General features: G+C 40.0%; 1 protein-coding gene across 3 annotated transcripts in view; it reads right to left on the reverse strand.

The window, feature by feature from the left end:
* Window positions 1-18,411: 18,411 nt before the first annotated feature.
* KCNJ6 (potassium inwardly rectifying channel subfamily J member 6) overlaps window positions 18,412-27,719 on the reverse strand; it is a 170,039-nt gene continuing 160,731 nt past the window's right edge. For all 3 annotated transcript variants that reach the window (XM_074903803.1, XM_074903795.1, XM_074903809.1), the window contains one exon: window positions 18,412-21,740. In XM_074903803.1, coding sequence (XP_074759904.1) covers window positions 21,415-21,740 — 326 coding nt within the window. In that variant the 3' untranslated portion in view covers window positions 18,412-21,414. The remainder of the gene's footprint in view (window positions 21,741-27,719) is intronic.

Here is a 27,719-nt window from a genome sequence, read left to right on the forward strand (position 1 = left end):
CTTATGGATGACACTACCAACAACTTTGCTTTTTGACAAGATCATTGCCAGCAACTATAACAAAGTGATTCTGGAATAAGTGTTGAATCTTACAAATGGTACAAAATACTTCCATTTTAGAAAGTCTTTAGAAAAATGGATTATCAAGTAAAACAAATGGTTTATTTTAAAACTTATTAATCATTTCCAAACATAAGAACAACCACTGAACTGTCTTTTAAGACTTGTTAAAAGAGGGAGAGAGGACAGAAGGAGAAATAGCAGAACAAAAGGGACAATATAATTCATCAGTGTTTAAAGTTAGAAAAATAGACAAGAATGTAGTCCAAAATATCATTTATTACCACTTCTGTTGAGGTAACATCTTATTTTGCTAAGCAAAGAAAAATTCATGCTGGCAATTGTCCTATAAGGTACATCATTGCCTTTTTTGTTATGATAGTCACGGGCAGATATGGCTAGTACACAGGGGACTGTGTGGGAAGTCTTCTTGCCTTGCTCAGCTTATGTTTTGCTGGTTGTTTCTTTTCTGAATGTTTCTTCTGAATGTTTTTTTCAAAAGAAACTCAAGCCTCCAGGCTGGCGTTTGGACGAAGCTGTGTGTTAAAACTATATGCTTCATGATTTGGTACAAAAAGTTTCCCAAGTAGCCTGTAAAGAGTCAGTGAGTCAGGTTACCACATGTGTCTTCAGCCTGTCGCACACACTGTGCACGTCAGATTTGCTGTGCTTGTACAGGTCGATTTGCTTTTGTGTGTTGTGCTGTTAGTTCTGCATGCACAGTAAAGCTGGGGGTGTTCAGACTGGCCACACTGGCAAAGAGTGACTGAAGCAAAGACTGACTATATTGCACACCCTGTTGTGCAGCGGCTTCCCTGTGCACACACTACTCATTGTATCTGTGTGCTGTTTCTGTAAGGCTTCTGGAAATTCTGTGGATTACTACTAAAAGTGGTTGTCTGTCACTCAAAGCTGTAGACTTAGAAGATAAGCAAAGGCAGAAGTAATTTCTGGAAGGTAATGTCTGGACTGATAACAATCACCCCACTCCATCACAGTCAGAAATAAAAATAATTATTAATAGCTTATGTACTAATATTTTATCATGAAACTTTGAAGATGACTATACTAACAATCTTGTTTCTAAGGAAATTGTAATGAGAAAAGTTTTGACATCTATCCAAACCCCCTTTCCTTAATTCTCACTTCTGAGCAAGAAGGGAACATCCTCTTTTGTGAGTGCTTATGCTGCCCTGAGCTCATCTTGGGTTTTTTGGCCATGTCTATCTATTTTCTGCTCTGAAAGTAAAATTATTCAGAGTATAAGCAAGTAGCTCATGACCTCTGTAGCTGGCTGTAATTTGAACAAGGACAACTAATAGAGTAAGTGTTAGAAGGCTAAAAGGACCCAGTTTCCTTCCCCTGAGGGGGGAATCATTAAACAATCAGGCAGCCTCCTAGGGTCTAATGCATTGGGCTTACATTACAACATACTTTCCATGCTTTTGTTTCCCCTGTGAAGTGGAAGATAGTTACACCTTCACATAACAGGCTGTTATGTGAAAGCAGATCTGTTAAAGATGTCTTAGCTGGAGAAGAACTTAATTCTATTGCTGGGTGATTGGGAGTAGTAAGACTGGTCCCCCATCAGTTGTCAGTTTTTCCAATGCAGGCACATTTCAGGTCCATTTCCAAGCTCTATAAATGCTTCATTAATACTTTTTAGTTCTCTTTCAAATATTTCCCTGATTTATGTTCATTTTTTTTCTCTATAGCATTTTGTTCCACAGGTGTGAAAAAGGCTGAGAGAATTTTGTTCCCTCAGAACTGATACGGAACTTCCCTGAGCAAAAGACCAGTGTAGACCAGGGAAAAACTTGGGAGACACAATCCGTTGTCTGCAATTGTCTAATCTAGGAAGTGCTGAAGTCCGGACTTTTCTCATTTTTCTGTGACTCTTCTCAGCTGAAATATGTTTGTATCCAAGGCAAAAAGAATATGGTATGTGCTTAGAGTTGCTGACTGGTCTTGTAATTATTGCCTTGAACCCAGCATATTTCCATTGTTGGCTGACCAGTTTTCATCTGCGGTGTAAGTAGGTTGTGAGCCACTCGCTCAAAAACATTTTCTGTTCCTGCCTTCAGGTAATAGGTGGTACCTTCTCATTGACATGATGCAAATGCTTATTGAAGATTAAGCTAAGCCTGTTTACACTCATTTTGTATGTGGCCCAATCAGTGTGTACCATGGAAAGGGAAAGGAAGAATAATGCTGTAATTCATTTTACCAGTCATCTGTTCCATTGCTGTGTAAATTCAGACCAGAAACCTTGAGCCCTTGTTTGTTTGGGTTAGCTTGCTTCAAGAGCTATCAAAAGCTTGACATGTTCTCTCAACTTCCTTAATAAAGGTGCAGTTGGTTGGGGAAAGAAACCAGAGTGTGGTACAAGTTTAAAAAAAGCCAACACCCAAAGTGATGGTGAGGAGATAAATAGCAAACCAAATTGTAGTGTCTGATAATAGAACAAAGAATAATAAAAGTGCTCCAAACTTCTCCAGCTAATAGAAAGTTGAGCCATAATCACCGTAGATTTTATTTAAATGAAAAGCAAGGAAACATTATTCTTGACAGAGTTTAGGTCTTTCACTCTGCTCCATCTTCTGGAAAGCAAAGGGCACAAGATGATTCCTGCCCTGTCTGACTGTGGCTGTGTACAGAAGACTCGAAGCCACCTGCACAAATGGTTTCTGCTCTTGAGGAGGTGCTCCATGGGAATGTGGAGGCAGGGAGGGACAGGAGGACTCGGTTTTAGAGGGCAGAAGTTACCGCAATGCAAATGGAAGCAGTAACAATATTGGAAATGACAAGCAAAACGTCCTGGATTAGGACCTCTATCCTTACTACAAATTTGGGAAGAGGTTGAGGAACACAATAACAAATCCCGTAAATGACACGGGGTGGTAAACTTGGGCAAAGTTCATGAAAGCTGTGAGAAACTTGAGAGGCACCTCTCCAAGCTGGGGAATTCACTAAACAGCACGCTGCCTGCAGTTGGATATCTGCAACTCACTGAAAAGGTCCAGGGGGAAGGACTTGGAGAGGAGTGAGAAGAAAGGATGAAGGGAATGGAAAAGTTCTCATGGAAGAAGACTGAAAAGACTCAGGTTGTTTATTAATGGGAAGAGACAAGGCATGTAGAGAAAATTAAAAATATACCCTGGTATATCTTAGTGAAACCTTCTAATCACCTTTTTATTTGTGAGGTGAAATATTGTGAAATTATTTTGTTTGAGAAATTGAATTGAATTTGAAAGGGACAAAGTCAAAACTTTTCTATGCTTTGCTCTGCTAAGCTGATGTAACCCATTCCTATAACTCTTGCTGAAACCAAGGACTGAAAAGAAAGCATTTAGAGTATATGGATAATCCTTAATCAAAATGAATAACAGATATTGAAGAGAACAAGCATCCTCAATCTTAAGGGGCATTAATCAGTTCTAATTATTGAAAGTGAGGAGAAAACTTCCTTGCTACTTCTTGGTATAAAAAGCTGCCCGTGCTGCTTTCTACTGTAGCTACTCTCTTTGAAACTTGTGTGCTTGCTGTAGTTGGGGAGAAGATACTGAAGATCTTTTCTCTGACCATGTAAGGGCTTTATCAAAGCCTGCCTGTCCTGCAACCTTCTCCTTCATTACCGAATCCACATTCAGCTTCAGCTGTATTACATAAAAAGCTCCTTGTCCCTTTGTTTGAATGTTGGCCAAACTCACACAGCTGTGAGTTCAAGAAGGCATGTTTTAAAATCCGAACAAGAGAGAGAAGGATTTAGGAGGAGTAATAGGAGAACCAGGAAAATGTTGATCTAAGCATGCACATTTCTACTGACTTGTTTTTCCTCTAGTTTGGAAGGAAAACCCTGACAAGGTAACTCTTCATCATTATCTGAAATAGATTTCAGTCCAACTCAGTAGAAGGGCGTACTTGATAAACCTTACGAAATATTTGAATTAAAGTGGGTTCTTAACACATCTGACACGGTTTGTTCATGTCTAATTATAGCTACTGCTCTGTGTGTGCATTTGATTTTTGCAGCATGGCTGGAGTAGCTGTTTTGCTTGGCAGCATGTGTGCTGGCCTGCCACCCCTTTCTTCATTCACTGAATTCTGTCACTATGTTTAGAAGCACCAGCCATCCAAATTATAATGGGCCTCATACTTTGCATTTAGACAGCAGAAGTTAAAGCCAATTAAAACAAGTGCCTCAGCATTTGATTTTTTTTTTTTTAAACTCCATTTTAAGATGTTCTCTTAAGGGAAATTTTAAATGAAATCTATTTTTGTATGGTACACTGAAGATGCATTTATTAAACAGGCTTTTTTTTTTTTTTTAAATCCAGTACACTTCTCATGCATTTGATGTGATTTCCCCTCAAGTATTAATTTAGAAGAAGGAGAGACTATTTTTTAATCATGGGTTTGAAGAGGAGGGAAGGAAATGTCTTCAGACACTTACCCTCTTCATTCTCCCAGTAATAGTGGCTGGAGCAGTACCTGCCTCCAGGCACGAGAGTGGAGACAAATTCATGTGTGTGCAGCCCTCTTTCCATCTGCACTGCAGCGATGTTGACCCCTGGTTATTCTTTGTGTGTGTGGGATGAGGGTTAAGGCACTAAACTGATTATTGAAAATTAAGCTCTATATCCAGCTCTGCGCCAGATTTTCAGTGTAGCTTTAGACAAGCTACTTCACTTCTTCTGTCTCTGAGTTACACACCCTGGAAAAATGTATAATAATGGAGCTTTTTATAAAAGATTGTTTCAGGCTTGCATCTTTTTGGTTATGATTTCTTCATGAAGTTTGAATAATTTCACTTACGAGCACAAAAAGTCATAGCAAATAAGGCAAAATATTATACTTCTCTTAAATGGGTATCTGTTCATTCACTCTGGGAATGGAGCAAAAGCACTGTGTGGTTTGTGACTAGTCTCAAGTAAAGAGACAAAGCAAAGGCTTACAATACTCTGCTGAAGAAATGAGAAAACCAATGAAAGTATGCTCGAGCTCAGCAGTTTTGGACTTTGTCTACGTACACTATGAGCAAAAAAACCCTCAGAAGGAAGAATTCCTCAGCTCGGGAAAACTAAAAGGATACTTTGACATTTGTTAAGGAATTTAAAAAGCCATTTGCTACAAAGTAGTGAAGGTGGAATTTGTGGTGTATTTCTGGGGGCAGAAAGATAAAAGAGCGAACTCAGTCTGTGATGCTTCAGGAGAACATAATTCAAGAAAGGGAAGACATACATGGTAGATAAAGTGCAGAGGCTGCAACTGTCAACACAGAAATAACTGAAAGTGAATTTGAGGTAAGAGATATGAAGGATGAACAGCTATTAATAATAAAGAGACATTGAAAAAATCCCACAGCCGTCGATGGAAGAAATCTGAGAACGTAATGCTATAAGAAGGATTTGTAAAAATAGTAAGATATGTTTGCAGGGGATGTTTCTCAGTCATGTTGGTGGAGTAATGGAATATAAAATGCAAGTTTCTAGAGCTGGTGCATCAGAGGTCCATGAGCAAGTTAGATTTCTGGAGCTAACCAAAATCCATGCCAGAGGAAAAACCTTCCAGAAATAGCTGAATTGCTGTATCAGATGACCGCAGCGAGACTACATTTGATATAGCGTGGAAAGCAGAAACACTTGTACACATCAGTCAAGAGTGGAACGTGACAGGAAGAAAGCACAGAGGATAAAGCTCAAAGAAAGTAAATAATTTAAACTAGCCAAAAAAAGATCAAAAAAGATCAACACCACCACCACCCCCCCCCCAAAAAAAAAAAAAAAAAAAAAAAGAAAGAAAGAAAAACTCAATGAAATCTGTTCTGAAGAAATTATAATTTTCAACAGGCAGGAACCATGATTTTTTCCACTCATTGAGTCTGGGCAAGAATATGGAGGAAAAAATAAATAGCGCAGGCTCAGCAGAAAAGGTACTGTGCTGGCTGGCTTGAGTGATAACAGGGTTTTTTTCCCATTAAGTACAACTGAAGGAAGAGCCGTCTAGTTGATAGCTCCCTCTTTTCTTCCCAAGTTAAAGAAATCTGTTTGCATGCATTTGAGCAGCTCTGACCTAATTTGCAGTTTATAGGATAAACATTTACCAAAAAAAAAATTTAAAAAAAAATCATTGCTCTCCTTTTCAGTATTAATGTAAAAATACAGGATATCTTTATGGTGAATTGTTAATAAGCAATAGCATGACCATTTGGCATAGGCAGAGGCCTTCATGCATTTCCCTTGGACCTTCAGCTTCCAAGTAACCTGAGGCTTAAGAAATTTAAAAGAAAGCATCAGTTTTCATAGATCATGACAAGACCAAAGCAAAATAAAAAATCCCCCTATGAAATGGATTATTTCGCATAAATACTCCTTGTGTTTGCTTATGTTCACTGAGGACCAAGAGAGTCTTTTCAAAACAGCAAGATTTTTTTTTTTTTTCCAGTTCCAAATGAGGCAAATTTGCCTAGAAAGATTTCAGCCAGCTCTGCTGATGGCTATTGGTTGTTGCATAAGAGCATCCCTCCCTTGGAGGGAAACGTGGCTCCCCTCGCTGATCTCTTGGATAGCAAACAGCTCTATGCGGGTTGAGTGTGTCTCTGGAATTAGACCAGTAACTTGCATGCCTTTGTCATTATTGTTCAATGAGCAGTAAATATAACAGCTTTGCAGCCCACTGTAATAAATGGAATTAAATGATGTGTCATTTACAAATAGCTTTGGGATGAGCCTGCAATGTGCTAAGTAGCTCTTATAACACAGACTCTAATCTGGGAAAGATATTTGTGCACACCCATGACCTTAAGCACACAACTCCATTCCTGTGCTTAAAGACAAAATTTCCTAAATTGGTGTGACAATGCCTTCAATTCTTGTTGAAATATTCACAGAATTAAAATGTGACTGTCTTGCTCTTCTTCCTGCACATTTTAGCAAAACAGAAACAGTGTTATTGCTACAAGTTACGCTAATAAAATATTCATATTATTTTGAGGGCGTAGGCTTGTGGTTAGTTTGTATGAGCAACTGTTTTCTTGGATTTGTGCAACATGATTTGCTCTGAGGAGTTACCTAATATTTTTGCTATCCTTAATCCTTCTACAGAAGTTATCTAATGTGATGTAAACTTTGGCATGAAGGGAGTAATAATCCGTTAACACCTTATAAAACTATATCTGAGTATACCCATTTTTTAAATACCAGCAGGGAACTGAATCTTGGATGATGCTGTTTCTCCCCTTCTTTGTTTCCATAACAAAATAAAATCATAGAAACTGATTTTCAGTTATTTACCAACTTAAAAAATCTTGGAGTTGGTATATATTTTAATGATTCATATTCCCAGGATTTTTTAAAAAAATTTCTCTATTCATTTTGGCACACTGAATTTGCTTAAATTCTTACCTACATTTCATGATTTTTATAAAAAATAGTTTGAATCCAATCATTCAATCTGAGTGGTCAGTTTAGAGGGGTTATGATGCTATTAAGTAGTTTGAAGTCCACTCCCCTGTCCTGTGGAAAGCAAACATGAACCAAATACCTGCAAAAAGATGAAACCCAGCTAGAACTTCAGGGAACAGATTATGGGAAGGTAAAAGGACATTTGCTTTTGTTCTTCTTCTTCCCTTTCCCCTGAAAGGGCTCCTGTCTCTGATCTCTCAGACACATTTTTACTCTGTCTTCACCTTTTTCTTCTTAACGGATTTTTTTTTTTTTGACATTTTATTACAACATGAGTGCTCTTGCACCTCTTCCTTCTTCTGTTCATCTCTTATCTTGCTGAGTGCACTGTTTGTAGTCATTGTTGCCTTTTTCATTCTGTGTTCTCCCTTACCCCTTCCTCTCTCTCAGGCAGAAGCACCCTCATGGGGATGTGGGGAGGTTGCTCTGCAAGCAAATCTTGGAAGGGTGCTCTATCCACCTCCGGCCTTCTCATTGGAGGCACATTGTGGCATTTGAAACACCAAACTGCTGTCACCTTGAATTCTTCCTCCTGGTGGCTTTCTTTTGTAGGGTCTCCTAGAGATCAGGTCTCTGGAGCTGCTCCTTCAGCATTTCTGCAGAGGTATACCTCAGTCCCTCTAGAACTTGCTGTGGGTTTATTGTGTCTTTTAGACGCATTCTCTTCTCCTTATCCAACCTCATTGCTGTTTTATCTCACCTTTTGACAAAAAAATCAGCAGCCACCTGTGTGAAAAACTCTGTGATCTACCTCTCTGCTCCAGTCCTGCCTTGTGTGTCCCTAGGGTCAACTTCACTAGAATGCAGATTTATGGCCCCAAAATTTAAATTACATTTATATTTAAATACAAATTTCTATGTTATAAATGTAAGGGTAAATTATCAAAAGTCTTCTCATCTTCCTTGTGTTTTTCTTTTGTATTTGAGAATAGCTCCATAAGTAGTAGCACAATAGTTTTATGTATAGCTTTAATTTTCCTCCTTGTATCTTATATTTTTTGTGACAGTTACAAAAACCTTAATAATGTTCAGTCCACATGTTCACTGATATTGAAGTCTTACCCAGATTAACACTGATGTTGCATCACTTCCTCTTATCTTAATTTTTATCTGTCTGATCTGTCTGTTGTCTCTAGTTTTATAACTCAGACTTGTCTATGCAGGAAGTTAATCTAAATTAGCTAATGGTATAATTTGAAGTGGATTAGTTTGATTGCACTGAATTAGTTTATGGCACTTACTCAAAATTTAAATGGCTTTAATTTAAGTTTATTCCACTCTTCAAATAATGATTGAATAAGGTTGAGTTAGAGTTAATTCTTATAGGCTTTTCAGAAAAATCAGATTATAAAGAACTTCAGCAATGAGAAGCAGAGATTTGCCTTGGGATGTGTTGCAATGGGTGGCCAGAATTTTCTATAGCAAAATGACAGGGTACGGAATAGAAAGCTGAGTTGTCACTGAGTAAACAGAATTCTGGTAGATTAAAATTTGCTTAAGTATAAGGCATATTTAAATAAATATCTATTGATTTGAAATCTGATTATAGTGTGTGACATGATAACCTAGTGTTGTAACATTTCGAGAAAGTATAAAGATACTGTGATAAAACATGAGGAAGTGCCACACAAAACTGAAACTATTGAAAACTGATAAAAAGCAGTTTCAAAACGTCTCAGAGACCCAGATGATTACCCACCAAACCCCATTATTTTAAATTCTGTATTTGCAGTGTATTAGCTGTTTTTCCCACATAAATCAAAGCAGAACTCTTGAAAACATGCGGGCTGTAGAAAGTATCTTCATCCTATTGTCCTATAATCCAATGAAACATTGTTAAACTTCAAGTACCCTAATAACAATAATGAAGTTCTTACTAGGACAGTGCTTGGAGGCTGATCTTTCATAACCAGTTTAGGATCATAAGACCTATTGAAAAATATCTTACCATTTAAAATATTATGCCTGTGAAGATAATCTTGTAACTTTTAACCTTTTTAAACACCGGAGTTTGTAATGCCAAATAATTGAAAAAGCACCTTTTAGAGGGTGTATTTCATTTACTGGAAGGTTACTTAAGTGTTGGAGGGAGAACGACACTCTTTTCTTCTGCCTTTCTTTCTCTCTTGCTTCTTTTCTTTCAGCAAATTATCCATGTTTATGTGAAATGGTATGACCCCCCCCCAATAACTAATGATGAAGAACTGTGTTTACAGGAGAGATGTGACCTGGCAGCACAACACACAAACCTCATCAGTTTTGACCACAAGTAGGTTCCCGACAGATAATTTCTGTAACTGAGTATCCTCCATTTTCAGGCTAATGTTGGTGCATATTCCTGTCGGGCCATTAAAGCAGTGACAGACATAAGATTGTGTGTGTTGCACCAGCTTCGATCTGTTTAGTTCAAATCCCAGGAAGGTAACCACAGGAGCAGACCTCGGAGACCTCTGGAGCTGTGCAGCCTGTGCTAAGGCTGTGCATGCTGCTAGCATCTGTGGGCCAGGTGAAAGTGAGTTTGCAGACAAACTGAATGTGTTAACCCAGACAGCATTTTGCTAATTTTCCAATAAAACTCCCAAATCAACCAAGGGTGAAACGCAAGGTACTGACGAGCTACATAGCTCGCCTTTGGCTGAGGTGGATAGAACATGAGTCAATGAAAGATGTGGCCCACTTCCAGACCTGAGGCTGCCACCACGTCCTTGGTCACCCAACACCTGCTGCGACATCCGATGTTTCTCAAAATGTGGAGCCTTGTAGGTATATCACCTGCAGGTGAAGGCAAGCTCGCTAAGCCCCTGGCTGGTCTGTGATATGGGAAGAAAACCCAGCTCCAGTCATACTCACACCAAGTTTAATTAGTACTGTGATGAATCAAAGTCCAGTAAAAAAGGGTATTCAAAATACATGTGTGATTTTTTCCTCTGTGTCCTGGAATGTGTAAGAAATAGTCTGGACGAATAAAAATGCAAAAAAGGCAGTCTGGATTCTAAGCTATGAAATAAAGAAAATAGATCTTCATTCTCAGCTCTCACCTGCAGCCATCCCTTCTATTAGCAGAACACTGATATTTCGGTGGGTTAAAAGAAGAAAATTAAATCAAGACAGTGTCCAAAGCTGTTTATTTTTCCAGAGGAAATAACTTATTAGTATCCCTTTTTTTTAAAGTGGGTAAACAATTTTCCTAGAACAGCAATTTCATATATATTTTATTTTAAAATGTAATTAGTTGTCTAAATACATTATTTTCTTGTGCTTTCTTAATAAATATGCTTTCATCATTACCCATTCGCAGGTGTATTGAAATTGTTGCTAGGTAAAGACAAAAGCATGCAAAGGTAGATTAATAGCAAAATGATTACTTTTGCATACTTACCTCGTATCGTCTCTTATCTGACAGAATGCTAATATAGACAGTGCTATGTGGTAGGTAACTACACATTCCGCAGAAGATTTTTTCCGATTCCTGCTTTTTTACTAAGATGATCTGTGTATATTCATGTACAGTTTTACTAATGTATTCATAAACTTCTATGTAAATATTTTATGATAGATATGATTTCCTAATTTTCTAACCTAATTGTGTTAACATTCAACTTCTGAGATTTATGCAGAAATGCAGACAAAATGTATTTGACATCTTATGACATTTTATTCTACTGGGAATGATACAGCAGACTTCAGGCTTTGAAATATTTGGAATTTGTGACTACTGATAAAGTAGGTTCTAAACTAAAATTTAGAAATCTTCATGTTTATCTAAAGTAATTGCTTTAATTTCTGTTTGTCCATTTTCTGGATTAAATGGAAGGAAAAATGGTAGTGACTGCCTCTCAGACTTTGACTCTAGCCATTAGTGATATTAAAATGTGATATTACTTATGGGAAACTTTAACATATTGACCCAGACCTCTAAAATACTGTGGTTTGTTTAGCTGTTAAATTACTTACCATTCTGATACTCAAAATTAACTTTAGTTAGTTTTTGTAAAATGACCCTAGTAAACAAGAGAAAAATTATTTTAGTTTTTTTTTTGTGTGTCAAGTGGACATTATTGATCCATATCATAAAGGTTTTTGGGCACATCATTTTGAAGATGTTTGTCCTTACTGTACCCATGTAAGCTTCATTCTGTGGCACATGGAAAACGCTGAGAGGGAGGCAACATTGAGAGCTTGTTATCAGCTGGCTGCCTGCAGCACAGATTATCAAAGGGCCAGCATGCTAAGAGGAAATTGTTCCCTGTTCTGAGGACTCTACCCAGGGCTTACAAGAAAACTGTCAACTATTCACTACTACTTACTTGAATTGTCAAGAAAAAAACTGGATAACAAGTTTTAATTGATTATTGCTGAAGGTACTGTAAGGTAACAGTGTTCACCATCAACAGGTACTTGTTCCGCAGGAAAAGCAGGTTTCTCTTCTCACAGTGTTTTTCAAGAGCAACATCAAGAACAGTTATCAGTTTGAGATGGTAAAAAAAAAAACAACAAAGCAAATCCCCCCACCCCTAAAAACCAAAACCCAAAGTATACAAGTTAGTGACATATTCAGAGCATCATTTGGAGAAGCGGGAGCAAGCCCTTTATTTCCTTTTTTCTTTTTTTTCCTTTTTCCCATTTTCCTTATTTCCCCCCTTTTCTCTTTTTTCCATTTTGCCCCCTTTTTCTCATTTTATGTTCCTTTTATATTTATTAATTTTTCCTCCCCATCCTGCTTTTCTCTCTCTCTCTTTTTTTTTTTTTAATCTTTTTTTATTCCCACAGTGGAATTTTTCCACGATGCGGGAAAAAAGCAGTCAGTGCTTTCTCAATGTTTTGGATGTGACTCGGAGGGGCTGTTGTTGGGACACACCAGCATTTCTATCCCTATGCTTGTGTAACCTTTCCCCTTTCTCCTGCTGCTCACAGGCTGCCAACTAAGATAATTTTTTAATCATTCATTTCTTAGATGATTATCCACTCGTTCCAGGTAGACCAGGATAGAGTATTGCCTTTGAGCCTTTAGAGGCACAGCACCAGTTTCAGCCAATGACCAGAGAAAGTCTTTGTATCTCACTGAATTTTACGGTAGATCTGTTAAGAATTTTTCAACTTAGCTCCATTTTTTTTTCTTTTATTTTTTCACTTCAGATATTGCAACAGATTGACTGATAATTCGTACCCTCATGGGTAGAAACTGCAAGGAGAGAAAGGCGATCTGGTTTGAGCTTCTGCAAGTCCATATTTAAGATGATCTATGACTAAATATTTCTGAGTCAGTTACAACCAGAAGTTGAGCCTACACTTCCCAAATCCCAGGTGCGTCCTTGACATTTTGGTCCAAGTCCTTCACAAGTCCATTTCTGTGAAAACCTACAGAATGTTGTATTGGGAATAGTTTCATTTTAGCTATAAAGTCATGGCAATGACTGACTCATATTGTAAAGGTGAGCTTGGTGGCAGATTTCCTCACTGCTAGATATCTCCAGAGGTTATTTTATTTAAAAAAGTATTAATACCTATTCATTTTTACAGTAGGTAAACTGACATTAATTTGATAGTGTGAATTTGTTCATTATCTGCAAAGATGAGCAAAAATGGATTTTTCAACCTATTTCAAGAAAGTCTCCAAAGCTGAACAAAACATTTTGTTCTAATATCAAAATGCTTCATTATTTTATTTTAGAAATGTGAGGGGAAAAAACTGTGAATGGAATATTCCCTTCTGTTTTGTAAAGTGATATATTTTAATTTTTATGAATTTTTTCTCTGAAGCAGTTCATTATGTTGATCTTGTTCTAATTATCAGTGCTAACCCACAGATTATTCAATAATTAATAATTAAAAACACCCCCCTCCCCCCATTATTTCTTTACAAAACTAGAGTTACCTTTGAAAGGTCATGTTTTTATGGTCATGCAGATTTTTAGCAAATCAGAGTGTTGACACAAAGAGAGAACAAACACTGTCATTAAAAAAGCAGAAGGAAATAATCATTTAAATTTGTGAACTGAACTAAAGCCACATTTTTCTCTGCTGTTTTTTAGGAAAATTTCTATGTAGATTTTCTATTTCTGTTCTAGTGTTGCTTTTCTGGGAAATGACTCAAAGGAGAAGTGTAACTACTTTTACATGCATTAGTTATCATATTAGGTGATCTTGCTGTGGTTTTTCTTGAAGTCCATTTTGACTTTGTGCCTCTCAAGACAATCAGTATTGTAGGTACTATAGCTAACTTCTTCCCTGTCATGTAGATGGTGGCAAAAGGCCCTAAAGATGGGGTCTTGGAGAGGCACAATGTTTTTTGTGCATTGAGCATTTTCCCCCTTTCATTTGAATTCAGTATGTTTAAAAACATTGCCGTCTCTTGTTGGTATTCCTTCAGTGCATTTCACAAGGGGAAAAAAGTGCTGCATGGGGTCTAAGTGATGAATTATCTCCCTTGTTGTCATTGTACAGATTTAATTTTGATGATTTGGCTAGCCAACTTTTAAGCAATAGTTTTAGGGTCATGCTTTACCCTATTTATTAATAATCATTTTGTGCATGTCAAAGAAATAAGTTTTATACTTGTGTGTAAAAAAATGGCCAGTAACATGGCTTAGCTTTGAAGTCTTGATTCTAGTTGCCCTGCCCTTTGGCCAAGACTTCTGTTGGGTTTCATCTGTAGATTTTACACTTATTTCTATTTCTTCCTTTCCCTTTCCTGGGATCTTTTGAATTTGAAATGAACCATTTTACCTTGTGATTAGAAAGTGTGTTATCTTGTTTTCCTGTGTTTTAAGTATTGAGCTGAGGATTGTTGGCTTTTCTGTGAAGTGATGTCTTCCATTTTTTCCTACAGAAGCTACAGCACAAGTTCAAGCTGTGCAATTTTCTCTTCTTGCGCCACCGCCATGCCTTAACTTGATTTCAATAAAATGCCTTTAAGAGAGTCAGTCATTCTTTGCTCTTTTTTGTAAGCATCTTTAGCACATTTGACAGTGCCTTTAGTGATCCTTGGGGTGCTTAAAAATGTGTGCCTAAAACCTACTGCAACATGTGTGGATTCTTTAAGACTTCAGCATGTGTTTGATGTGGATGTCATTTCAGTGAGGTGGAGAATTCTCCCGACTCCATCATCTCCCAGGGAGCCTAAAAGGAGGAGCAAAAGGCAGCAGCAAGGTTTTAGGTTGTAATCTGAGCAGATCGTCTCCACAGAGATGCCTCCTAATTCCTACTGATCTTGGTAAGGCCTGGTAAATATTCAGCATTTCTCAAAATCACAAGCAGAGATTTAGGGGGTTAGCTCTAGCATCTCATCCATCTAAAACAAAAATGTTGCTATGAAAAGGAAATAACATCTATCACTATCTGAACGAGATTTGTTATAATGCCTTCAAAGTGTAACAGTTTGGGTTCCCCACCCCTAATTTTACTGATAGTTTCAGATTAGAAATTTCTTATTAAGATATATATATATAAAAATTTTTTTTTAGAAAAGGTCCTTTTTACTTTGAATTTAATTTACTTAGAGTTACATTCCTGGGAAGCTTTCTTAGGTGTTTCAAGAGCTCTGCTAGTAGTGCGATCCTCCAACTCCGTTTCCTCAGTTCGGCAGAAGGCTGTGTAAGATGTGCTGTGCACGTGAAGCAGATCGAACACTGTACGTTGCATTGCCATCCTTTCTGAACTAGAGCAGTGCCATCTCAAGCAGCACATCACACATGTATGGACATTTCAGTGAGAAATTTGGGTCTTCCTGGTCACAATGATGGGGAAGAGGCCAGGGAGTGTGGCTGCAAGGATTTGCACTTGTGTGCCAGGCATCCTCCTTTCCTGACCTGGAAGAAGTCCAGAGGACTATAGTCCATCAGACTGCAAAAACATGTGGAGGAAAGTGTGGTGGGGTAACAGTTCTCCACCAGCTCTTTCAGTTTAAACCTTCCAGAAAAGTTAATGCAAGTGACTGCTTAAAATCATTTGAGGGAAAACAGCTCTGTGGCTTAGAAGAGTGGCTGATACAGACTTCAAAGCAAGCTGGTAGCGGGATGATGCCTGTAGCTTGCCCATGAGCTGCTGCTTTTGATTTAAAAAAATGAGAAAAGAAGTGGGGAGGGGTCTCCCCAGTTCTGCCCTCTGAAAAAAACCCCCTCAAAGCAGCTGGTATTATTTGAAACTCTTAATTTTTTATTCTGTGTGGATGACACACAAGTTAGGGAGTATGAGGGAAGAGCTGTGCTTTATACTTGTGAATTTGCTTAGAATAGAAAACAGATTTCACACTTGAGATGAAATAGCAAGATATATGGGTCTCTTTAGAATGCTATCTTTGGATATGATGTCTGTGTGCTCTCTGTGTGAAACTGTATTAGAGCATCAGTATACAGACAATAAATGGGAGAATGGCAAATGGCACAATAAGTATGCCATTACTCTGAAGTTGCCACTAGATTATAATTTCTGGAAAAAATGGAAATCGGCAGAAGTAAGCTTGAAATAATACATAAAATGAAACATGCCCTGAAATTTCTAACACCACTCCTCCCCTCCAAAATGCAAAATCCTAGAAGTTTAAAATTCACTCAGGAATCATAAAAGAGCATCATTTAATATGAATAATAAATAACAGCTTTCAGGTCTTTAAGAATTATTTACAGCACAAAGCACAAATTTATGCCTGTTTTCCAAGCACGTGTTTCCAAACAGCATGTTTATGATCTGAAGGAAGAAGAGTGGAAGAGAAGCCAACTTTTGTTTTTGTTTTATTAGGTCTGATTTATAGCCTAAAAAGTGTCTGAGGTAACATGGCTGTTAAGGAGGCTGCTACTCTGAAAAGAAAGGTATTTTGATGGACAGAGTACCATAATAGTAAAAAGTTTGTTTCACAGTAAAAAGCTCTGGTGGTAGCTGCTAAGAAATACCCTACTCGAGGTGTCTGACCCTCCCATTGCCGTATAGTCAAATAAAGTTTTCATGTTGAGCCTCTAATTCACATCCACATTAAATAACTGGAGGAACTGGTATAGATTAACCACTTGCTTAAATTCAAGTCTGCAAAAGACAGGAGTCCCAGATACCCCTTCCACCCGCCGACCAGGGTTTCTGGGTGTAACGTCGTGCATCCTCTCAGGGCTGCGTGCTGCTGTACCCGTCTGACAGCAAAGCTGAAGTGAGATAAAATGACTTGGCTTCCCTCCACCTCCACCTCCCGGCAAGGCTGGTCTGGTGGGCGGTGTTCAGAGCACACCAAACCCAGGCCTTGTGGGATTTGCCCTGCTAGGAGACATGGTAGCTAGTTGCATTCAGAAACATAAGTGAAGGCTGTGGTGCTGCATCTCTGCAGGTAGCAGGTGACTGCTGGCCGTGCGGGCTCAGGAGGGGAGAAACCCAAGCACCGTGCCTTCCCCAGCCTGAGGTCTGCCATTTAGCCAGGGAGCACCCTGATCGACAGGTTGGAGGCTGTTATGGACCTAGGGAATGAGGAATTTTCCATTCATTAAAACCACAAGATTTTAATGGTTGGACTAGATGATCTTCAGGGTCTTTTCCAACCTAGATGATTCTGTGATTCTGTGATTTTAAAGCTTCTTTGGGCTAGCAGGAGGATTCAGGAGCCAGTCAGCCCTTGGCATAGGGGCTGGGGTTCTGCCATATCTCTTATGGCAGGATTAGTTTCCTGGAGGAAGGGGGATGTATCTTTGAACCTCCTGGGCTGAAGAGAGCATTGAATCCAGGTCTTCCCTCTCCTAAGTAGCCCAATTCTGTGCAGCAAAATGAGAACTTCTGCCCTGTGGCTGAAAAGAGAAGGGGGATTTATTCCCTGGTTTTGAAAGGCCTGTTTCTCCTCTTTAATTCCAGCAGAGGAACACAGACAACCCCAGATATGGGCATCTCCATGCACCAGGGTTAAATGCAGATCCTGTCTTGACAGATGGTTTGAAGCTAACTTCAAGACTTTTCCTCTTGGATTTGCCAGCACCCTGTCCCACCTGTTCGGTAGCTGCCCGCTGGGGACCCTTCTCTGGCACGCCACCTCCTTCCTTTGCCTTGCAAGGGATGTGCAGAGCTCTGACTCAAGTCTGTGAAATCCTCTCTACCTGCATGCTCACAGCAAGGCTGTTTGTAGAAGCAGACGTTCAACTTTGATCACAGAAGTTAAATTTGTTGGGTTGGCTCACATCAATGCCAACAACTACGGTTTTGTATCACAAAGATCTAGATCATAACAGCTATACACTGCTAAGAGAGTGTTTGCTTTTTTTTGATGCTTATTTTGAAATAACTTCTGAAATTTATTTTAATCCTGGTAAGATGGTATTTATTGCTAAATAATGTCAGAGCTTCAAGTATCTGCTGAATGTCAAATTCTCACCCAATATAAATTGTGTTGCTCCATTAAAAGCAGTGTGTGTGTGTGTGTCTATTATCAACATCTGAAAGATCAGATTTGTAAGCTTGGGCAGGGGAGAAACAACTAGTGTGCTATTATAAAAAAATAAAAAGGAAAAAAAGTAAGAAGGAGCCAGAGAGGACTGTAATACTGCATGAAGTCTGTACAAAGCACCTCTGCGGCATTTCTCTTCACTGGCAGAAGGAATTGAGAGCTGCAGCAGATTAATGAGAGCTCACATTTGTCTCTGTAAACTCTTTTGCTTCTGGAAATGACAAGATACTCTGAGAAAAAGACATCAAAATGTATTAGTGAAGCGTACAGAGATGTAATAAATCTTGATTAATTATGTAGTCAATTATATTAAAATGTTGCATTATTCATGTTCCTTAAATGTGATTTGCCAAAATTATTCCCATAAGGCACTGATATTTCATATATATGTTTAGGGTTAGGAGATGAAGTTCCCAAGTTAAGTTAATTACTGTTAATGAAAACACCACTCAGTATATACGGCTTGAAAATCCATTGTTAATTAACAGCATTCAGTTCTTAATTGTCTTTTTACCAGTTCAGTCGAAATCATTGACACAAAATACATTGTTAAACTGCTTAATCAATCATTGTAGAAAAATAGAGGTGTTTGATAGGGACATTCTAGTACAAAGTTTATGTGAAGCTTCCCTGTTGAAAGCTTTGGAGGCTTCTATTTTTTTTAAGCTTATGTTACAAAAATGAGATTTCATAAACTTTACAGTCCGTACTACATTAATACCAAAGACAATAAAATACAGAGGGAGAGAGAGAAAGAGACGAACACACACACCTTAAGCTTTAAGTGCCCTATTCACAAAAATATAGCTTACACATGCGCATGCCCCAGTGGTGGAAAGTCTATTTTTTGCGCTAAAGGACACAAAAAAAGGTTTAATTAGGGCCCTGAGCTGCTGTTCTAATTAACGCAAACTTTTTTAAAACTGCAGCAATGAAGTATAGAGTGGCCCAGTAAATTACAAGAGCAAAAAGCAGGTTTATCCTCAGAGGAATGGTTAGCTTTCAGCTCGTGCACCTTTCGCTAGGACTAACACATGCGAGTGGCTCGTCACTACTGATGCTCTCCCCAGCTCCTTTGCTATAAGGCTTCGGTCTTCTAGGGGAGCTGTGGAGCCACCCTTCCTTAAGAACTCTCAGTACCCCTCATGGGTAGCCTTATGGGTGGGTTGTGATGGATGAACTGGAGCACCTGGCAGCTGCTGATGCTGGGGCTTTGAAAGGTCTGTAGCAAAACGAGTGTTATTTCACAAAACTTAAGTGTAAGTAACTCTTACTGAATTGGCAGAATTAGCCATCCCAGGTGGAGGGAACAAAAATCCTTATTCTGCAGCATTCCTTACATCATGCCGCTCTGTGAAAGCCTTCTGGGGAAAACATTCAGAGCTGAAACAAAAAAAATCTCTTTCCATTCAGCCTGGTCTGCCAGTCCCTGGTGTGCAACCCTTTCCCCACACCCTACTCTGCCCACCTCAGCATGAAGCACAGCTAGAGGACCTGCAGAAACCCCACTGATGAGCCACATGCTGTGAAAATTAGCAAGGGGCAGTTGTTTCCACAAAAAAAAAAAAATTGAAAATAAGTGTGAAATTAATGTGAAAGCTGTATCACAGTGCAAAATTTCCACCTGCCCACTAAGTTTCTCCTGAGGTTATTTTTTTTTTCTCTTCTATTTTAAGGTAAATGTTTCTGTACAAAAATGCTTCAGATTCTCTTCAGTGTATTCTTCCTTTCTGGAGTAGGCAGGTTTAAAAAGTCAAAATTAAGGCTGCAGCTTCTTCTTTGCTGACAGAAATGCTGCTCTTGATGGGCCTGAGTGAAAGCCCACCAAAAGCAACACAGTCTCTTTTCAACAGGTAGTATTTTATGAACGCTGGGCCTGACTGAGCGATCCTTAGCACTGGGCAATGCTGCACCGTGTGAGCAGCCCCTTAGGGGGCATGTCTGGGAAACTGTCACCGTACACATCAGCTCCCCTGCTCGTGTGAGCGTTGTGGTGTGAGTTATGCAAATTATCACTGTCCGGTTAATTTTAAAGTTGTCAAGTTGGAATGCACAGGATTTACACTGATTTACAACAGCCAAGGAGCTAGCCTAAGGTGAAGAAAGTCATTAGGGAACCACTCCCCTGCGCACGAGTGGCAGGAACCGTGTGTTTAGCTGAGAAACCCTGTCGGAGCATATATCCAGGGATGTCGCACCATCCGTGACTCTGCAGGAGTGGCCAAGCACTGGCGCTGTCAACAAATGAATTTCATTGATTATGGCTTCACATGAAATTCAGCTGTTTCCTTCCCAGGTGAGCAGCTAAAATCTACTCTCTAAGGTGCAATGTTCGGTTTTCAATGGCTTGTACTGTTTGTGTAGCAAACTACTCCGCTGGAATCCTATGGTTTGGGTGGGGAGAAGGGAGAAGTTTCCCTAGATATTGCACATAAAGGATAATAGTTCCACATGAAACATGCTTGCTAGGTTAAGAGTATACAGGAAATTCTGGTTTGCCATGAGTTTGCCACAGCCTAAATTTTAGGATGAACTGCCAAAAAAAATAACCAGGAATGGTTTGTCTTATTTGTAAACATTTTCACAGTATATCAGTAATTATGTTACAATTTGTCTGCCCTGCCCTCTCCCAGACTTATGGCTTTTTAGAGTCAGTAAAACGATCTGTTTGGCAAACAGTGAGGTACTCTAAATAGCTGCCAGTCTGGTACACTGAAGAAAATGTCATGCACTAGAAGAGCCACAGATACCGGGGAAAAAGTCAATGTTACAATCCAAATATTAGAAGAGAAATGCCTACTTGATGGGTAGTTAGTTTTTGCATCCCAATATTTCTAGAACTCTGTTTCTAAACCTACATTAATTACACATCTATGTACATTATTTAGAAGTTCTTTACTACAGTACTTTTGTACATGCGGTATTTATTACTAAATGTAAAGAGAAAGTAATTACATAAGGCATATGTACAGTATTGTGTTGGATTGCAGATCCCTCTGCTCACCTTCATCTTAAAGCTGCAAGGCCCATTTCATAGAGGCTTGTCACTCAGTATGTGAAACTGTTCTGAAATACGTAAAAACTGGAGACAAGGCCCATTACTTTGATGAACATTAATTAGTCTTGCCTTTTAAATCCCTTGTGTATATATTTCCATTGTTTTGGGTTTTTTTTGTTGTTGATGTGAATAAACCTGGAGGTCTCAACTCAGAGAGGTGCCGAGGAAGCCAGCAGTCATTGCCAGGGTGGGGCTAGAGATTCCACCATCGGTAATGGGTATTGCAGCTTTAACCCATGCCTTTGCTTAGTCTGTGAATCTCTTGAGTTTAAATTGGGCAGGTAGATATTCTGCATCTTAAGTATTTATTTTCCTGGAATTAACAAGGAAGAAAAAAACAAAAAGACATGTCCGAGAAAGAAAAGGGAGAAAAAAGAGACAAAGATCAAGGAGGTGGTTTGTCCCTTATGCCTCCAGTTGTTCTACACTTTGGATTCGTTCTCCAAGTTTGCCACATCACCGTTTCTTTCGTTTTGGTCTTCTTGATTCTTTTCTTCCTCTTCTGTTTCCAGCTCAGCATGCTGGTCCAGCTTGCTAGAAACAGACCACGTCAGGGGCAGTTCTGCTCGGCTGGCCATTTCTGCCAGCTCTTTGGCACTGTAAACTGGTGTGTTGGTCTCATATGTTTCATGAAAACTGTTGTAGTCAACTTCATAAAATCCATCCTCCAGAGTGAGGACAGGGGTGAAACGGTAACCCCACAGGATTTCACTCGTAATGTATGAACTTCGAGCTTGGCAGGTCATTCCTGTAACAGAGAAGGAAGAAGTGCTGTAATAAGGACCCTCTGCTTTCCTAAATTCTTAATTATTTGTTCATATAGGCAGAGAATTGTTTGTAAAAAGACATATGCCAGAAAAGAAATAGTTTTGTGACATCATATGAGGTTGAGCTTAGAAAGCAATTCTACAATGTGTAACCTATTTGATGCCCCTTCCTTCTGTGCAGGCATATAACAAGTGGTGAGTCTGTGAACAAAGATTAACACTGCTTTATTAAATGCAGTTCTTATTCCTGTATTTCATCAACCAGTAACTTACCTGCTGCCGAGTCTCAGGTGGCTTATTGAAAGTGTACACGACTTGCATCGTGCCATCCTTTGGTTCCCGGGCATGTTAACGAACCCACGCTGCCATATCCAACAGTTGCCCAGGCTAACTGACGAACTTACACAAAAACTTTTCTCTGCTGGCGCTAGCCCCTGAGCCTGTGATCCACAGGTTGACTTGGTTCCCCTAAAGATTGGAGCCACCTTTTAGTTATGCTGCTTTGAGGTTTGGGCTGGTGGCCAATGCACAAACCTCAGCAAAACTCCTCAAGGACATTGTGATAATGTGTGGGTTGAATTGAGGTAACAGAGACTAACTTCTTTGTTACCTTCCCTTCACAGCTCTGATGAACTTCACTCTGGGAGCTGCTATAGGGCAAAAAAATCTGTAAGATACTATGTTTTGTTAAAAGGCGTGGAGAGAGGCAGCTGTTCCAAGCTCAAAGTGTAGTCCAGTGTCCTCTGGGTGAAGAAACACCTGGCCATGGCAGAGACCTGTGACTTGGAGAACATGCCCCCTCTCAGACAACACATGGAAGCCCTACAATAAAACACGAATGCTCAGGAGTCTTAGGGAAAACACAGCTGATCAGGAAAACGGTCAGGAGAAGTGAATTTAGAAGGCAAAACCATGCTGCCAACAAAATGGGAGTACACAGACAGAATGTGGTGGCTTTCCTTTAATTATTTGCATATTATTAGCTATGTATTACTAAGCAAAACTCCGCTGCACAGAGTATGTGGAATACTTAGTAAATAAAGTTACATAACCCCTGGACAAGCCTGCCACACATCAGTTATTTAGAAGGTAATCAAGCAATTAAAAAATGTTTAATTTTGAGGGCACAAATGGCAGCCCGTAGAAATGCACGTTGTTTCTCTGCACTGCTGGCATCATATAAAAATCACATGGAGACTCTTGGGAAGAGCAAATATTGGCAGTTTAATGCCTCTGATCTTTTTTAGGGCTATGTAAACTGCTCCAGAAAATTCTGCCTTCATTCTCTTTAGCCTCATCTCCAAGCTCAGATGGTTTGCTTCTGATGGGTAAAAACTGCTGTTTCTTGGTATCCTGTCTCTTTCACTTACAACATTATATTTACAAAGACGTTTACCACCAGTTACTGCACTGTGGTACTTCATCCCCTCTCCAGGGTTTCCCTCCACTTACTGCAGCGCCTCAGACCCTGGAGGGGTTACTGTCGGGGAAAGCTTGAGTGTGAAAACTGCTCCACCATACCTACCTGCTACAGCCAGGCAGAAGCGGGACCATACCTCCACTGTGCTTACTGATCTTAATTTCTCTTTCCTAATGCCTGGCAGAAATACTCAAGCCTTTGTTTTTCTTGGTTTTGCAGGACAAGATGTGTTTACATTTCAATTCTCAAGTATGCACAAATGGAAATATAAAGATCTTGCCATTTTTCTGTTCATTTTACAGGTAGGAATGGCTGAAGGACATGAAACCATATGACAAAATCATCTCTCGAGACGTTTCCTGTGCAATTTTTAGTCTAAAGGAGATCCTCTTTCTCAAAAAATGGCAGAGGGAGAGGAACTTGTCAGCTCACAGAGCACTATACGTTTGAGAAATGCACTATTTGTGCAGCAGCTTCCTCAAAGGTCATTTGGTTTTCTGTAGTGCTCTTCTGGGCAAACCCAGAAGCGTGAGTGCCATATTTGATAGGATCTCTGTGCCCTGGGAGGGAGACATCAGCCAGCCAGGGGCAGAGAGAACCAGCAGCAACCAGTGCTGTTGCGATGTCTCCCTGCTGCCTCAGGCACCCTTCTGGGCTGGTCTCCTACCCGCTCCTTTGGCTGCTCCTTGGTGGCATGCCGAGACCAGTGACCCCCGGATGGGTTTCCCCAAAGGAGCGTGTCATTCCTAAGACTTGTGTGTTTCTAATCCTTTTCTTTCCCTCTGAAGTTTAACTTCGAAGTGAGTGGGAAATGTTGAGTTTTCATTACAAGGGCAATGAGATAAAAAGAAAAAAAAAGTCCCTTTGAAACAGTATTGCCTTCCTGTGCTCAGACCAAGTACTCAGCAATCCTGCTGCTTTGGATATGAAAAATTTGACTGGTGGGAAAGAGGAGGCTAATTTTCTGCATAAGTCAAGATGAATTATGTTAGAGTTACAACTCATTAAAAACAAAGTCTCATCTGTAATTTTGACCTGTCTCAGTTTTTAATTTAGTCTCCATTCAGCAATGATTTAACACCTGTTTCTTTTCCACAGCTAGACGAAATACTTTCAGAGCTAGAATGAAAGAGTTAGGATTTGTCAAGTAAATTGAAATCAAGAAAAAGGCTTTATCCTGCGAGGGACGTTGTGTACGAGAGGGACCTTATTATGCTCTCTAAAGGTTTGAGAAAGCTAACACAGAAAAAATTTGTAAGTGGATCACAAGGATTCCCATTTAAAATGTGCCACATTTGTAGAGACCCTTGAAGTGATTGCCAGTGCGCCTGCGTGTCTCTAGAAGCAGAACAGAGAGATTTCTGCAGTTCTGCGTGGTGTGGCTTTACTAGCCTCTGCCTGTGCTGGCTCAGAGGTCCATCAGCTCTTCAGTCAGCAGGGTTTCTGGACTGACTTTTCTGTATTTAAGCACTTATCATGCATTATGGCCTAATTCACACGTTTCATTCTACTCCGTAATTTTAATTGTCCTGTGAAAGGAAATGTGACTTTTATTATTCGTTGTAAGTTCTGAACATGTTCTTAGTTGACAGGGAAGGCTGCATCTTGAGTGAGAGCATTTTAGGCTTTAGGTTTCCAAGTATTGCATGTTTTATTCAGTAACTGTGTGGTTTATATGTAGCCGTAGATCTCTTGCACAATGACTTTAAAAATTATTGTGGTTTGACATTTTGACTAGTGTCTCATTTTAATTGGATCCCTTCAGGGTAGATGAGAGCTGGGGAGCCTTTGGAGCTACTTAGCTCAGCATTAATTGGATTTTTTCAAAATAAGTCAGGAAATTAAGAGACCCAAATAATTCATTCTAAATTAATTAAAACTATAACTGGAAGGAATGGTCTATTTGAGAAGGAGCGTAGGAGCCCAATGAATACCTCGAGGCTGGACTCCCAGGCCCTGCTGTGGTGGGCATGGAGTGAAGCCAGGGTGGTGGGTGGGTGGTGGTGGGGGAGTGTTGCTGCCGGGGGTGGCAGAGGACCATGGCTGCCGGGGGTGGTGGAGGACTGTGGCTGCTGGGCTGGGCAGCCACTTGCCCCTGCATGTCCCCGTGCGGTGGCTCCCCAGCTCCCTGCACCATCTCTCCCCGCTGCCTGGCATGGGAGGATGGCAGTGGCAGGATTCGGTTACCCTGCAGTGGGCTTGCGCTTGCACCTGTTCACCTCACCGCACACTGTATTTTAAATACATCGTGGGCTGATGAGACCTCTGATGGTTGTCCCTAACTGCTGTCTCACTTTAAACTCGAAGCATTTTTAATGAGTGGTAATGAGCCTTTGTAGATGTTGCAGCTCTCTGTTAGGTCTTAATGACTTAACGGTCTGTTTGTTTTATGTTTTCAGAGGCTAGGGAACCATGACCGAGTGTTGTGCAAATACTTGATTGCTGGGCAAGTTACCTAAGTAGTAAAATCAATTGCCATCTTACTTCATTGTGGGGTTTTTATTGGGTTTAATGTTCAGTTAGAGCTTTGTGGGCTGTAACCATCACCATAAGAGCTGCTACTTCTCTGTGAAAGGCACGCACCACAGTGGATACCATTCCTATTGCTCCCCCCCCCCCCCCCCCCCCCCCCATTCCTGGGTCAGAACTCTGCAAGGCAAGTCGCAAGATGAATTTTGGCCTGTGTTATGTCAGGCGAGGCAAACTAAATTATGCGGACTGAGTGAAGGTGACTTTTTTTTTTTGTTTGTTTTTTTTTTCCAGGCAGCCAAGCTAACGTGGCAACATTTTTATTGTTTTGTTTTCAAATGGGAACAGAAAAGGTCCTGCTGACAGTGCTGGGTTTAGCTCCATGTTTCTGAAATCAGCAATCAGTTACTGCTTTGGACAGCCCTGTTACCATACAACCAGTGTAATTAAAACTTTAATTTATCCTCTAAATGCTTGTTATTCCCATTCAACAGGTGAGGAGCTGAACTGCACAGAGACTTGAGCAATGCCACAGAGTGAAGAGTGGCTTGTGAGCAGGAGCCAGCATCCAAGCCACTTTCTGCCTGCACTGAATTTGTCACACAGCTGGGCTCCCGCTGCAAGGTACCTGTGCTGGGGTGGGGATGCTGTAGAGAGCTTGGTCACATCCGTGACATTATGTCCTATCTGCTTCAAGAAGTTGGGACCGTGCTCTGGTTCCTGATAACACGTGGGCTGTTCCTCTCCAGAGCACAGGCTGCAGTAGCTCCCTCTGCCTGGCTGGAAGCGTGGACACTATTTGTGTACCCCATCAGCAATTTTCCTTGCAGCTAGAATGAAAGGTTTTATCAAGCTTAATGTTTGCACCATGAAGTCTAAGAAAATGACAGAATAATTCCCCTAAGCTATTGCTGATATGTGGGTAAGGTTACAACCCCACCTTTGACTGATTAGAATTAAGAACAAAGTTGATGCCACCTCCAGATCCATTACTCTTGAAAAGTTGTCCTGTGCAATTATTTTGAGGTCACAGTTTGTTCATACTGTCTAGTGCTATTTAGGCTTATGCTTTGCACTGCCTTACAGTGCTACAAGGGTTTGGTGCGGTGACCCAGAGTGACTTGATGCATTTCCTCACAGTGCACTTCATTTAAGATTTCATGGTAGCTTACACAGTAATATGTTGTGTCATGCACTCTTACCATATATTATTCCACTTTGTGATGGGAGCCATCATAAATAAAATGCTATTAAAAAGTCAGGGGAAAAAGGGTGCTTCAGAATCTTGGAATCAAATACATGTTTGGGCCAAAATGCAGTGATTTTTCATCTCTAGGTCAATCTACTGCAGATTACACATAGCAACAGACTCATTCAGCTTTTGTTTTACTTGAGGTGGTCTTCATTACAACAGAACCTTTTTATTTTTGAATTCCACACCTGTGATAAAAAAAGGACTGTAAATGAAACGAAGGGGGAAAGAATTATGGGCCATTACTGACTGCATTTTTTTGGCCAACGGCCACAATGTCCAGATGATTTTGAGGTTCAGCGATTTCCTGCTGGCACTTGGCAGAATGAGGGACACTTTCTGCTGCACAAAATTGAATGGGATATCCCGTAAGAACAACTAATTTTCAATCATTGCATGGGGAGTTTACTTCACAGTTCAGCCTGGAGTAAGACCTCAGCAGCAGAGGACTCAAGTGTGCACAGAAAGCAGTGGTGTCCCCGCTTCTGGTGTGAGTGGCATTTCACTCAGGTACAGGAGTACAGAATTTGGTCTGGGGGTCTCCAGCTGAGAGCTGTGATTTCTATGTGCATGTGAGATGCTTCTATTATATTGCTTTCACTTTATTCATAACATCCTCTGCTGAGGTATCACTGTAGAGGTTTTGGTCTACTTTGTCAAAAGGTTCATTTGTATCATAAGAACACCAAACTAAACATGTAGGAAATGCTCTGCTCCTTGAGATTAATTCCTATAGCCTCTGTGTCAGTGCTCGCAGTGAAACTATTTTGCTGTAGGAATTATGAAGGGGGAGGTGCTGACCTGTGGAGTTAGAGCTGA

The sequence above is a fragment of the Athene noctua genome, chromosome 1, assembly GCF_965140245.1.
Source record: "Athene noctua chromosome 1, bAthNoc1.hap1.1, whole genome shotgun sequence".
Taxonomy (NCBI): Eukaryota; Metazoa; Chordata; class Aves; order Strigiformes; family Strigidae; genus Athene; species Athene noctua.